Source organism: Portunus trituberculatus, chromosome 14 (assembly GCF_017591435.1).
Source record: "Portunus trituberculatus isolate SZX2019 chromosome 14, ASM1759143v1, whole genome shotgun sequence".
Classification (NCBI taxonomy): domain Eukaryota; kingdom Metazoa; phylum Arthropoda; class Malacostraca; order Decapoda; family Portunidae; genus Portunus; species Portunus trituberculatus.
This window is the reverse complement of record NC_059268.1, coordinates 10,729,184-10,743,193: the sequence shown is the minus strand read 5'-3', so window position 1 is coordinate 10,743,193 and position 14,010 is coordinate 10,729,184. Positions and strand designations below refer to the sequence as shown.

The window sequence follows — 14,010 nt, the reverse complement described above, 5'->3', positions numbered from 1 at the left end:
ATACTATGACTAAGGTACAAGTGTCACCACCTGACCCTGTCAATCAAGTGAGTGAATTAGAGTTGCCAGTAGCTGAAGCTGCAGCTCCGACGCATCAAAACATGCCTCAGTTGGCTGTGGCTGTGGAAGTGTCAGAAACTAAACTGAAACCATCAGAGGCTGCAATGAAAGGATCATTTGTTGAAGATGTGTCTTCAGTGGCTGAAATGGAAGTATCAGTGTCCGATGTAAAATTGTCAATGGCTGAAACTGAGAACCCAGAGAGTGAACAAAAAATGCCAGTCGAAATACCAGTGATAGGAATGGAAATACCTATGGTTGAAACTGAAGCTACTATGCCTAGAGTGGAAGTTCCTTTAGTTAAAGGGGAAGTTCCATTAGCTGGACCTATGTCACTTACAGATGAATTTGAAGCACTTGCTGAAATTGAAACAGAAGTGCCGTTAGTTAAAGCTGGATCTGCAGTTACTGGAGTAAAAGTGCCAGTAGTTCAAGCAGCTGAATTTGAAGTACCTCTTGCAGTTGAGGCAGAAGTACCATTGGCTGTAGCTGGATCTGCAGTGGCTAGAGTGAAAGAACCTGTGGTCAAAGCTGAAATTCCACCAAGTAAAGTGGAAACGCCAAGAGCTGAATTTGATGTCCCAGAGGCTGGAAGGAAAGTACCGTCTGCTGTTCTAACTTCTAGGCATAAAGTGGTAGTTCCTAAAACTGAAGCGGAAATTCCGTTGACTGAATCTCCAATGGTTGCATTTGAAGTACCACTGCTTGATGCTGTGGATTCAGTGATGGAAATAGAAACTCCTTTTGCTAAAGAGGAAGGTCTTGTCACTGAAGCTCAAGCTATAAATCCTTTAGTTGAGGTTAAGATGCCAACCGACAATGTGCAAGTGCCACCGAGAGAATTCGAAGTATCGATGAGTAATGTGCAATTACCTGTAACTGAATTTGGGGTATCACTGTCTGGAGTTCAAGGGACTATGTTCGAATTCGATGTGCCCGCCGCTGGAACTGTGTCTCCAGTGGATGAGATGGAAGTGCCAGCAACTGAAGTAGAAGTACCAATGACTGAAAGCATATTTTTTTCAACTGAGGCAGAAAAGCCAATGATTCAAACGATGTCTTCCGTTGCTGAAGTAGAAACATCAAAGACTGAAACTGAAATGGAAGTGAATATGTCTGAAATCATACCTTCTGTAACTGAAATAGAAGAGACAGTACCTGACACAACTGAAAGTATGTCTTCTTTAGCTGAATTAGAGCCACCTGTAACTGGAGTGGAAATGTCGGTGACTCAAAGTACGAGTATGTCTTCTGTGGCTGAAGTACAAGCACCAGTGACTGAAGCAGAAACAACAGGGAATGAAGCAGAGACGCCAGTGACTGGAGCAAAAGAGCATGTGACTGAAATTATGCCTTCTGTTTCTGAAGTAGAAGAGCCAGTGACTGAAGCTGAAGCACTAGCAACAGAAACTATGTCTTCTGTGGCTGAAGTAGAAGCTCCAATTACTAGAGTGGAGGTCTCAGTGACTCAAACTATGTCATCTGTGACTGAAGCAGAAGCACCAGTTACTGAAGGAGAAGCTCACATGACCGAAACAGAAGTGCCAGTGACTAAAGAAGAAGCTCATGTGACTGAAACAGAAGCGCCAGTGATTGAAGGAGAGATTCATGTGACCGAAATAGAAGCGCCAGTGACGGAACTAGAAGCACAATTTGCTGAAACTATGTCTTCAGCGGCTGAAATAGAAGCACCGGTAACTCACACTATGTCTTCCATGGTTGAAGTAGAAGTACCGGTAACTCACACTACGTCTTTTGTGACCGAAGTAGAGGCGCCACTAACTGAGGTAGAAGAACCAATGATAGAAATGGGAGTGCCAGTGACTGAAACTTTGTCAACATTGGATCAAGTGCAAGTATCCCAAGTGACTGTGCCAATAGCTGAACCTATGTCTCCAACGGTTGAAATTAAACATTCTCTTGCAGAAATCGAAACTATAACTCTTAAGCCTAAGGTAAACATTCCTCTGGTTGAGGTAGAAACTCCGTTAACTGGATCTTTATCCTCAGCGACTGAATTTGGAACACCAGTGTCTAAAGAGGAAGTACCGGTGTTCGATGCTGGATTTGCAGTGGCTCAAGTACCAGTGCCAAAGGTTGATGTAAAGGTACCAGTGGCTGGAGGGGAAGCACAAGTGGCTAAAGTAAAAGTACCAGTGGTTGATGTGGAAGTACCTTTGGTCAAAGCCGGTTCGGCAGTGGCTGAAGTAGCATTGCCAAAGGTCGTTGTGGAAGTACCGTTGGCTGGAGTGGAAGAGCCAGTGCATGAAGTGGAAGTACCAGTGGTCGAAGCTGTGTCTGCGGTGGCTGAAGTAGGAGTGCCAAAGATTGATGTTGAAGTACCAGTGGTTGGAACGGATGTCCCAGTGTTTGAAGCAAAAGTGGCCATGGCCGAAGTAGAAGAAACAGTGCCTGAAGTAAGAGCACCATTGGCTGAAGGAGAAGTAGTACCATTGGATGAAGTAAGAATACCAATAGCTGAAGTGGAAGGATCAGTGGATACAGGTGTGGTTCCAGTTAGTAAAGTAGAGACTCCGGTAAATAAAGTGGAGACTCCAGTGTTCAAGAACGTACCTTTTGTAGCAATCTCTAGAAACCCAAAAGATGCAATAGTGACTCCAATAGACGGCAATGTAGTCCTGACGGCAGAAACGGTTGTTTCTGTCATTGACCATACATCAGCGTCACCGAGTGAAAGGGAAGCAGCATCTGTCATCCAAGAGTCTCCAGCCCCAATTTGGGTACCAGAAGTTAGACCAGAGGAAGAATTGCCAATCCCTCAGATACTTCCAGAACTTCCTGACGCCCATGATCCCAAGGAGACGGTCGGTGATGAAGGAACACAGGGAATAACAAATATACCTCCTACTCCTCATCAGATTGATATGCACATTACCGCTGCTAAGGGAGTTGCATTTGGAAAATCAGGACTAACTGTACCGGAAATTCCCAAGCTAGTTGAGGAAGAGGAGGCTTCTTCACTGCTAAACATCTGGCGCCATGCACTTCTGCTACAGAATCGAAACCCGACGGCTCCCCGACCTCGTGCTCAAGGTGTGAGAATAGCCCCTTTAAATGTTTATTGTAGTGAAGTAACACATGAAGTTATCTGTCGTATTTTCCTGTTCAGGGCATACTTGTCACACACACACACACACACACACACACACACACACACACACACACACACACACACACACACACACACACACACACACACACACACACACACACCGGCCCGGTAGCTCAGTGGTTAGAGCGCTGGCTTCACAAGCCAGAGGACCGGGGTTCGATTCCCCGGCCGGGTGGAGATATTTGGGTGTGTCTCCTTTCACGTGTAGCCCCTGTTCACCTAGCATTGAGTAGGTACGGGATGTAAATCGAGGAGTTGTGACCTTGTTGTCCCGGTGTGTGGTGTGTGCCTGGTCTCAGGCCTATCCGAAGATCGGAAATAATGAGCTCTGAGCTCGTTCCGTAAGGTAACGTCTGGCTGTCTCGTCAGAGACTGCAGCAGATCAAACAGTGAACAGTGAATTACATGTTGTGGTCTCAGTCCTACCCGAAGATCGGTCTATGAGCTCTGAGCTCGCTCCGTAATGGGGAAGACTGACTGGGTGACCAGCAGGCAACCGAGGTGAATTACAAACAAACAAACACACACACACACACACACACACACCTCATAGTGTAGTCGTTAGCACGCTCGACTTACAATCGACAGGGCTAGGGTTCAAGTCCCGGGAAGCGGCGAGGCAAATGGGCAAACCTCTTAATCTGTAGCCCCTGTTAACCTAGCAGTAAATAGGTACGGGATGTAACTGGAGGGGTTGTGGCCTTGCCTTCCCGGTATGTAGAGTGTGTTATGGTCTCAGTTCTACCAGAAGATCGGTCTATGAGCTCTGAGCTCGCTCCATAATGGAGAAGACTGGCTGAGTGCCCAGCAGAAGACCGTGGTGAATTACACACACACACACACACACACACACACACACAAAATGAATCCAGAGTAATTTGCCAATCACAATCAACATGCCTAACAATACACACATAATGGTAACAGCAATTAAGCTGCAAACTTTACTTATTCCTTTCGTTCACTGTTATTCTTTTCCCACAGTTGTACCGCGAACAATACTCTCTCCGCCCCCATTCCTGGTGTATAACCTAGCTCCGCAGGACGGCCCTCACCCTTTGTATAGCGATACCCCAGAGAACACAGCCCTCCGTGCTGAGTTCCTGCTGGACTACCTTGTGCAGGATCCGATCAGCGCCTCCGACAAGAGAATAGCTCATCCCGAAGGTTTCACTGTTCCTAATTTGGCGAAGAAGAACCTCGTTTTTAAGGCTGACGATGCAGGTATGCGCAGATATAGGCTATCGTATCTTTAAGTTGGTAGATATGATAATTGATAAGATAAGTAAAGTTATGCTGCATTATGGGTGACATTAACAGCGATATGAAAACAGTATAACATCTATTAATTACTAATATGCAGTGTTTGTCTACTTTTGACCTTGGCGATGATGACTTGTGTATTTGCAGGAGGACTCACAATAAATGGAGTAGAGGTGATGTCGGTCAAGACGCTTGCAGATGGTACGGAAGTGTTCTTTCTAGCGAACTTACTCTTCGAGCAAATGGCGAAAGTAGACGCTGCGCTGCGGAAACTGAACAGCCAACCGAGACGTTTTGGTCCTCTCGGGCACCCGCTAGGTGAGGAAGAGAGGTAGAGAGTGTGTGGTGAAATGTGAACTGAGGGGGATGTCTCTGTGAGGGGCCGAGTGAGACAGGGTAAGAAGGAAACAGAGAGGAAAGACAGAAAGGAATTTTTTTCTTTTTGAAGGACTAATGGGACGGTTATAACAGAAGTACTGTTGTTATCCAATGGAAAAAGGATTACTGATATTTCGAAAATTTCAGAAGGGTCGGTGCCAGTAACTGCCGAAGTCCTGCCCATCACTTCTAGAAGACTGCAGCCGGTGCCTCCCATTCCTGGGCTGGTAGCGGAAAGTGAGGCCAGTACACTGCTTGACCTTTGGCGTCACGCCCTCTGGACTCAACGAGGCTCTGTCACACACCGGAGTGACCTGCCTGGTAGGTGGTGGATAAGGAGAGACCTGCCTAATAGGTGAGGGATGAGGAGGCAGGGTTATCAATGACATACTGGGGAGATGGAGGGATGCAACCGCTGTGAGTAGCAATATACTTGTACTCCAGGGACAAGATGGTCAAGTTACTGTTCAGCATCTTTCCACAGCTCCCAAGACGGTACTCTCTCCTAGTTACCTAAGCGTGTCGAACCTGGCGCCACAGGATGCCCCGCACCCTCTCTACCACGACGCCCCCGAGAACGAAGCACTCCGCGACGAATTCCTACTAGATTACCTTGTGCAAGGCCCTGTCACCGCCACCGACATCCGCAGGGCAGGTAGCCTCACCGCCACCAACCTTGCGGGACACAGGCTTACCTTTGCCGTCAATGATGCAGGTGAGCGAAGGATCAAATACATAGCACACTGTCATCACAGTTCTCCACCTTTCATCATCATAGTAATAAGCATCATCAGCCTATAATGATTCCACTCTGCAGAGATTAGGGAATGATAAGCCTGACACCACCACACCACGCAGGCTGATATCTACTGTATAATGTGAAAGGAGGAGAGCTCAATTGTCTCCATGCTGCCCAGGATCTTCACCCTGATCCTCTCGGTTGTGGCCCATTGGACTAACCTCCTTTTTCATATGATCGCCAGAAATTCCTGATTGTGAATTTATGGTGTTATATAGTCTATATCAGCATCTACATAAAGACCTACCATTTTAAGTTTTTAGAGCAATTGTTTTTCCTTATCGATCAGTAAGTAAGGAAGTCCTTTCTTCCCATTTCTCCTAATATATTCTCTGAACTCTAACTAGGAAGGAATTAAGAGCATGTGGTACTGATCCTCAGGTATCTTCACCATTAACGGCGTGCCTGTAGAAGGAATGATGGCCCTACCTGACGGGACTCAAGTCTACGCCCTTGCCGGCCTGCTCTTTGACCACGCGGCGCGGGTGGATCAAGCCCTCCAGTCACTACTCCGAGCCACTGATTTCCTCCCCATTCCGATAACCGCTAATCCAAGACTTCCTCCACCGATCTTTCCACACTATAACCCTACCTTCCAGCACCTTCACTCCTCTCTTAGGACACGTAAGTATACGCAGGAAAAGAAAATAGATAAGAAAAATGTACAAAATAACCCTAGACGGTATTTTTTGCACTTAAATCTTTGGTTATTTTTCCCTTATTGATTTAGTCATTTAGTCACAACAAATAATTCGTATTCCAGGCATTAGGGCGCCTCGGAGAGGATAGAAGACAATCTCTGCCCTCAACACTCACAACACTTCCCCATGAGATGCTGAAAGGACCGCCGCCATCACCACCGCCAACGTTCTTCTAGTCATGTGATTCCGCTGAGAGGTGAAGCTGCGGATGGCCACCAAAGCAGGATATGATAATTATAGGGAAAATTCGTTACTTCACTACACTCTTCCTGTTTCCTATACAAAACCCTCCATTCTCGCCTTTGCCGACATCAGTATTGCCAATCCCAAGGCCGTGTACCTGTATCCCGTGTTCCTATCTTTGTATGAACGTGTGTCCAGAGCATTTTCTAGATTCACTCCAGTATAGGGGCTTAGCAATGCAGGACTTGTCAAAGGCGGAGATGGAGGCACCAGCACCACCACCACATTTTCTTAAAGGTTGTGAACGTTTGGCCGCAATATTCTGAAGCATTTCATGACAACTTAAACCACTTCAACCGAGAAACTACTGAACCATTTTCTCTTATCTCTCCCTGATGTACATAAAAGCCACAACTGTCTATTACTGCGCACACCAATGAAGGGGCTGCTATAGGTATGGGTGCTCGATTCACTATAAGAATGTATACGTCAACATACACGATGAGAATGCTCGACGCCCTGGATGGAAGATAGTGTGGGGTCTCGCTTGCTTGAACTGGTGTTGGTGTTTGTGGAGCGCGCCGCTGTGACACTGTCTCACTGACGCTTGTGTGGACATATTTTGCTCCTGATACATGATGTGAATGAAACTGTGTGTGTTTGTGGATGGATGGATGATTATATGAATGTATAAAGGAGCACCGAGCTGTGACTGAATAATCAAATAAAATGATTAGTTAATGATTGGTACAATTATTTCAATATTATTTGACATAGACCCTTTTGCCACCTGTCACACAATATGTTAATTTCATTTAATTTTCATTTGGAGTGCTACAGTACAAAGCCACCAATCACAAAGTCTGGAGTCTCATCATTCGAATACGTTTCGGGTGCAGCTTCACTTACTTCCAGTGCGAAGATGAGTATAGTCCCGAGAGGACAGGTGTGTCGTGTCGGGTATCTGACACGTAAGAGGACGCCACCATCCTATAATTCCAACAACCAACAGCTCTCTAGTAAGTAACATGGATTCCTGTATTACCGATATAACCTACAATACTGCGATCAGTTAAGAAATTTCGTGGCGTTAATTTTAACCAGGAAATGGCCGTAACTGTTTGGGACGTTAAATTATTACGAGGTAGTTAAGAGAGTAGACGTGCTAGTTGCCGTGTCAAGGTGATCGACTCTCGTGATTGGTTGCACTAATGTTTGCTCACTTGTATTGCGGTTATTAAAGAAGTTTTGCCAGCTCGTAATGGCCTGCCTTAAAGTACCAAATAATATTTGTATACTGTCTGCACACACTGTTTAGTAATGTGTCATATTGATCTGGTATGCTATTTGGGAACTTTGTGCATCATTTCCTCTCTTCCTATGGCTTTTCCTTTATATTGTACCATTTAAATGTTTGATTCCACTCCCTCTCCCTTTCATTCTTTTAACCAAGTAGGGCTCTAGACAAGGGAAATAAACTGTCGAAAAAAAGTGAAAAGCATCGATATCTAAAGAGGAATATTACAAAGGAAAGCCAAAAGGTACCTCGAGAAATGTCAACCTTTTCCTACTGTTTCACATTTTAACCTAATCGTGATGTCACCTATTTCAGTCTTTCCTCCAACTTGGGCAATCGTGCCTCTTCTTTTTTCAGAGCGTGACTGCATTAATTCCAAATCCTAACCTGCATATCGTGGGTGAGTGAAAAGGCCAGAATAACGACTATATTACATCCTTTATTACCAAGTCTTGATCCACGTGGGAGGAAAATATAACTTTACTTAGAACAAAATATTCACAACACTGTGGAGAGGAACTAAAGAGAAGGAAGGAGTAGGAGTAGGAGCAGTAGTAGTAGTAGTAGTAGTAGTAGTAGTAGTAGTAGTAGTAAAGGTACATACCCTGCTATGGGAAATGTGAGAGAGTCAATTCCATCCTCGGCCTGAGTGAGTGTTGCAGGCGGTACAGAAGGTGAGAGGGGAAGTGTTAGAGGAGGGATGAAGGAATGGAGGATGGGAAAGAGGAGCATGTTTGTCTCTGTCTGTGGCTATACTGTACAGTAATAATATGTACGTACGTTGATCTTGAATGAGAATCGTTTTTACAGATAATGATGATGAGAATAATAATAATAATCGTAATATTAGTAATAATAGCTATTTGCATGACGAGAAAGTTATCAACAGGTGCAAAAGCCTTCGTGGCGTGCTGCAACAGGCCATCAGAGAGAGAGAGAGAGAGAGAGAGAGAGAGACCAAGGTGCAGCTGATGGCCTGGCGAGGATCAGGCGATGGTAGTCACCCGATGAAGATGAGCCACCTTCCAGTTACAGAGAGGAATGATGAAACACAAGTGAATCTGTGTGGTGAGCGATGGACGTCTCGCGGCGACAATGCAAGTCCTTCGACAGCGTCAGAGATGTTAGCGAGTTGTAGGGAGGTTAAGGGACACACTGAACCTGAACTGTACACGACAATAGACTGCCAACGTACAGTGAAATCATAATGCAGCAACGGCTCCACAATGTGATCTTTTACTGAGGTATAGGGGAGCATCACTGGCTGTAAGGAACGGTCAGTAATGTCCTTCGAAAGTGTGCTGACAATAGGACTAACTGCCTCGTGTGTGTGTGTGTGTGTGTGTGTGTGTGTACCTTGCTGCTGCCTGGAGTGCTTAGCAAGTCTCCCGTTATGCCTCCTTGCTGCAGTCCTCACCAGGCGGCACTGAGGTCACCAGACAAACCAATCACCACCGCCACACAGCGCCTCGCACCACCTGGGCACGCTTCACCTCCACACTCGGGTACATCGTCTCTGATCCTCGACAAATCAAGTCCACGATAATATTTTCTCGTTCCACATATGCTCATTTTTTCTTCCCTCTGAGATTCTGACTGTTGACTGCAGACTTTAGGCACACAGGCCGTGACCGCTGGCATTCACATAACGCTTTCCGCCGGATACTCGTGTAGTTGCTCCTTGGCGGCTCATTCGTAATCCAGATCTGTCACGTCTCTTGCCAGGTACATCTCCAAGCCGGGGATGAAGACGATTCTGCTCACAGCCTGCCAGGGTGGGAAAAGCAATGAATGATAATTCTCGTGCAAGAACCAATACAGAGAGGTGAGGAGGAACAGGGAGTGTATTAGTGTTTCCTTATGATAACTAGTGTATAGACGATAGTGAAATGGTGCAGGGAAGGTTACAGTGTGAAGCATACATAGAAGTTGGTATAGTTATTTATGAGTACTTAATTGCTTTTAGTTACGTAAGTTGCTATTGTTGTTAATGTTTGTTGTTCTTCCTTCTATTACTACTATTGCTACTACTACTACTACGATATTACTACTGCCACTACTACTACTACTACTACTACTATTACTACGACAACTACTTCTATTAATGATAAGGATAATGATAATGATGATAATAATAGAATGGAGAATACTCGAAAAATATATCTAAACTCCAGGAGTATATCGTACACCACGTCCCATTAACCACTTACTTGTTATTGCCACCGCCTCCTGACAGACTGAGAAGGAGAATATTGGGTTGTTATTACCGCGATTACGTCTTCCCTCTATAGAAACACTTCACATTAATTCTCTCTCTCTCTCTCTCTCTCTCTCTCTCTCTCTCTCTCTCGTCACCATCCACATTACCACTAACAATGCTATCACGCCCGAGCCACATCACTACATTCATTCCCAACCACACTCCTTGCCACACTACCAATCCATCCCCGCCACACACCTCCATTCCACTCACCTCATAGCAGATTATGAGAAAAAACAGGAGAGGATGATTGCCGTTAGGAAAGCCCCCATTTGCGTCCGGCGTTCTGCAGGGGTGAGAGTGGGCGCCGCAGAGTCTTGTGCTGATGCTGAAGACTCTGGAGGTAAGATGGGATATTAGTATATGTGCTGTTCACCATCCTTCGCTCCCGTCATCATTTTCACCTTCAGTTACCATTTTCACGGCAAACATCTACCGTGCCGCACCTCCACTAGTTTCAAAAGGCTCTAGTTGAAGTTACCCGGGTCTTCAAACATTTTTCAAGGTTTCAGTAACTGTTTAACAAGATTTCTCTGTCAAAAATAGGCGAAACACTCTTAAAGACCGGCTTATCATCTCTGTGGCCTTTGAAAATAGTCATGGTGAGAGAGCAAAGAGTTTCTAAATACGGGTCTTCACCTCCACCGAGATTCTTTCCTCATTAACGTCTCCATCCCTTACACAGCGCCCCCATACTAGCCATGTCTACGTTTCTCCTTAGTAGCAAGGAAATCATAAGGCCAAAAGCTTGTAAGTTACTTTATAGAGAGCAAATAGTATGTTATCAGCAGCAGCCATGGTAGTAGCAGCGGCATGCAATAGTTTTTGTTGTCTGTGCTGATAAGCTGATGCTGTGCAATATACGTACATCCTTCTCCATTCATTCCATCCAAGGAGAGAGAGAGAGAGAGAGAGAGAGAGAGAGAGAGAGAGAGAGAGAGAGAGAGAGAGAGAGAGAGAGAGAGAGAGAGAGAGAGAGAGAGAGAGAGAGAGAGAGAGAGAGAGAGAGAGAGAGAGAGAGAGAGAGAGAGAGAGAGAGAGAGAGAGAGAGAGAGAGAGAGAGAGAGAGAGAGATAAGAGAAAGAGAAAGAGAGAGAGAGAGAAAGAGAAAGAGAGAGAGAGAGAGAGAGAGAGAGAGAGAGAGAGAGAGAGAGAGAGAGAGAGAGAGAGAGAGATAAGAAGAAAAGAAGAAGAGGAAAGAGAAAATACTGGAGGGAAGCTCAATAGAGCAGAGAGGAGATGCAACATTTCTGTGGGGTCAGTCGCTACCTGCCGTTGCTACCCCGTCGTGGATGACCTGCGGCTCCTGCAGCGTTGGTTTAGCGCCCTCGCCATCTGTAGTTCCAACTGTTGCGGCGTCCTTGATGGGAGTCACCTGAGAGGGTTCCTCTTCCTCGTCTGTCTCTGAAACCACGTCTTGGGATTGGTGGCTGGGTGGGTGGGGATGTTGATCCCCCGTAGGCTTGTCGCCCTCGGGGGAGATGTTGCCGGCTAAGGGAGGGAGGGAAGTCGTGCCAGATGCAGGAGTGCAGCAACACTCCCGGCCCAGCCAGGTGTGGAAAGCCACAGGACCTCTCACGGCCCACCGTCTGAGCGTCTTGCTTTTCGGCCTTTGTTGCACTTAAAAGCTCTAAGTTCATTCCAAAGCGAGAACATTCCTCGCTGTCTCGCTACTCTCTGTCTACGCATGTTAGTTTATTTTATAATGGATCCACTTTTAGTTCCTTTTCTAGGAAGGTGACCAAAGTGGAACCTCCATCCATGAATCTCCGTGAGGCTTGATTAATGAGTCCATGGGAGTGGCCAGGCCGGGCAGCGTTAGGATTGTTGTGATTGTCAATTGTATTAGAAATCATAAGCCTTAATTTTGAGTAAATCAACATTACCGGTTAAGCCTGACAGCACGGCGGCTGCTGCAGGACGCCTCATGCAGCGACGGGCCATGTGGGACTGGCGGCGCCGTGACAACTTGTGACAACTGAGCCAGCGTGAGGTAAGGATGTTGGCGCGCGAGCGAGCACGCACGCACGCACGCACTCACGCATGTGCAAACACACACACACACACACACACACACACACACACACACACACACACGACTGGCTTTGTTAGCAAATTTGTCACGAGCACGACAATTCCACATGCCTTCACTCCAGGCCCCGCAGGAATGGCGCCTGGACGACATCCACCATATCAGTGACACATGGCTTTCGTGATCCTCCTCCTCCTTCCATTCAAAGGAGGCCTTAAAGAGATTATTTTATTGTTCCAAGAGAAAGGCACTAATTTACATCGCTCGTACAATGATATGCCTCCTTCGGGCATTTTGATAATCTTAACTGAGTGTTGATAATCACTGTGTCACCAGTATGGCGAGGCTTCCAATTCATTATCATTCACCGCCATCCACACTTACCTTCCCGCAGCGTGGAAAAGGCAAAGGTCTCGTTAACGTCACTCTCCCCGAACTCATTGGTGGCAGTGACCTGCACGTTGTAGGTGGCGCCAGGTTGCAGGTTGTCGAAGGTGTGGCTGCTGGAGTGCAGGCTAGAGGAGGAGGACGTGCCGGGCACCATCAGGTTCACCCACTGGTCCTCAGGGTCACTCTCCTGTGTAAGGGCAGAGATGGTAATTTGAGAGAGAGAGAGAGAGAGAGAGAGAGAGAGAGAGAGAGAGAGAGAGAGAGAGAGAGAGAGAGAGAGAGAGAGAGACGAAGAGAAACTGATTGAATAGCTAAAAAAATATATATTAATCATGAGAAATCACTAAACCAAAGCGACAGGCGACAGTTGTAGCATATAGTACATAATACGCGAATATTTTATTTAGCTTAGGTAGCCAAAACATAATAAAAGAAAACGTAAAGAAAATGTATGTGATGGAGAACTCTTCTAACATTGATTCGTGTTCTACAAAGCTTCTTTTCACGGATTTTGCCAGACTCTAGTGATCTTTATTAAAATTTTCAAGGGTATTTTCATGAATCTAATGATAGTTTAACAAGCATTCTTCCTCACCAGTGGAAAAAAAAGTAGTAAAACAAATATGAAAACGACAAAATTTATGTAACTTTTGAAAACTAAAAATGAGAGATCAGCCCATTTACAATCACAAACCGTAGTTCCCATACGTTACCAAGCCGCTGTTCCTTCTACAGGCAACACTCACGTTCCCGTAGGAGATGGTGTAAGTGAGCACTGGCGCGTAGCTCTCCACGTCCCAGACCAGAGTGTAAGTGGTGTTCTCATCCCCCTGAGGCGAACTGAAGTACCTGTGGGGAAAAGGATGAGAGAGAGAGAGAGAGAGAGAGAGAGAGAGAGAGAGAGAGAGAGAGAGAGAGAGAGAGAGAGAGAGAGAGAGAGAGAGCATAACGTTATTCTTCTTTTGCATTACTAATAGCCACACTTCTACACAATTTTGAACTTAATCACCCTCCTTTTGTGCGTCCTACATGAAGCTCACCTAACGGGCTTGGGGCGGCCCGTGAGATGTATTACTGCCGAGGAGTTACCCATGTAGTTGGTGGCGTTGCAGGTGTACACCCCGAAGTCCTCTAGGGTTACCATGTCGAACTGAAGCGAGTACCTGCGGGTGGCGGAGACAGTGAGAGAAAAGTCTATATTCCTCAAGATTTGTGTGTCTTGTTTCAAAAGGTTTTAAGAGGTTCTACTGAAAGTTACTGGAGTTTACAAGGCTGTTTTGATCTTCTTCATGCTACTATTGCTACTACTAGTATACACACACCCACACACATTACCTCCTCCTCACGTCCATCTTCTTCACCAGTCTGAGAGGATCGACGGGAATGTCTCCTTTGCGGTACCAGTTCACCTTGGCCATGGGCTCAGCCTCCACGAAGCAGGCCAGTGTGGCGCTGTAGGATACCCCCGTGATCACCTCCTCCTCTTCTACCCTTACTTTCGGCGGGACTGTGGA

At 46.1% G+C, this 14,010-nt stretch overlaps 2 protein-coding genes across 9 annotated transcripts in view; one reads left to right on the top strand and one right to left on the bottom strand.

The window, feature by feature from the left end:
- Positions 1–5: 5 nt before the first annotated feature.
- Positions 6–7,259, top strand: LOC123503413 (titin-like). Its single transcript, XM_045253168.1, has 7 exons — positions 6–3,114; positions 4,178–4,417; positions 4,604–4,774; positions 4,982–5,155; positions 5,319–5,549; positions 6,015–6,257; positions 6,397–7,259. The coding sequence occupies exons 1-7, from the start codon at positions 6–8 to the stop codon at positions 6,420–6,422; spliced, it is 4,194 nt and encodes a 1,397-aa protein (XP_045109103.1). The 3' UTR covers positions 6,423–7,259.
- A 974-nt stretch (positions 7,260–8,233) lies between these two features.
- The window catches only part of LOC123503414 (protein amalgam-like), a 67,551-nt gene continuing 61,774 nt past the window's right edge, over positions 8,234–14,010 (bottom strand). For 5 of the 8 annotated variants that reach the window (XM_045253169.1, XM_045253171.1, XM_045253170.1 and 2 more), the window contains 7 exons: positions 13,832–14,003; positions 13,537–13,659; positions 13,243–13,345; positions 12,491–12,683; positions 11,344–11,565; positions 10,288–10,411; positions 8,234–9,581 (listed from right to left, as the gene is read on the bottom strand). In XM_045253169.1, the coding sequence (XP_045109104.1) occupies positions 10,299–10,411; positions 11,344–11,565; positions 12,491–12,683; positions 13,243–13,345; positions 13,537–13,659; positions 13,832–14,003 (926 nt within the window). In that variant the 3' untranslated portion in view covers positions 8,234–9,581; positions 10,288–10,298. The remainder of the gene's footprint in view (positions 9,582–10,287; positions 10,412–11,343; positions 11,566–12,490; positions 12,684–13,242; positions 13,346–13,536; positions 13,660–13,831; positions 14,004–14,010) is intronic. The other 3 variants (XM_045253173.1, XM_045253174.1, XM_045253175.1) reach the window with 2 other exon arrangements.

Bases quoted from the DNA above. Each gene is read 5' to 3' on its own strand.
- LOC123503413 (XM_045253168.1), top strand. From the start codon at position 6: ATGACTAAGGTACAAGTGTCACCACCTGACCCTGTCAATCAAGTGAGT. The intron at 4,418-4,603 runs GTATGCGCAGAT...GTGTATTTGCAG, and splicing joins TTTTAAGGCTGACGATGCAG to GAGGACTCACAATAAATGGA. The intron at 6,258-6,396 runs GTAAGTATACGC...TTCGTATTCCAG, and splicing joins TCACTCCTCTCTTAGGACAC to GCATTAGGGCGCCTCGGAGA.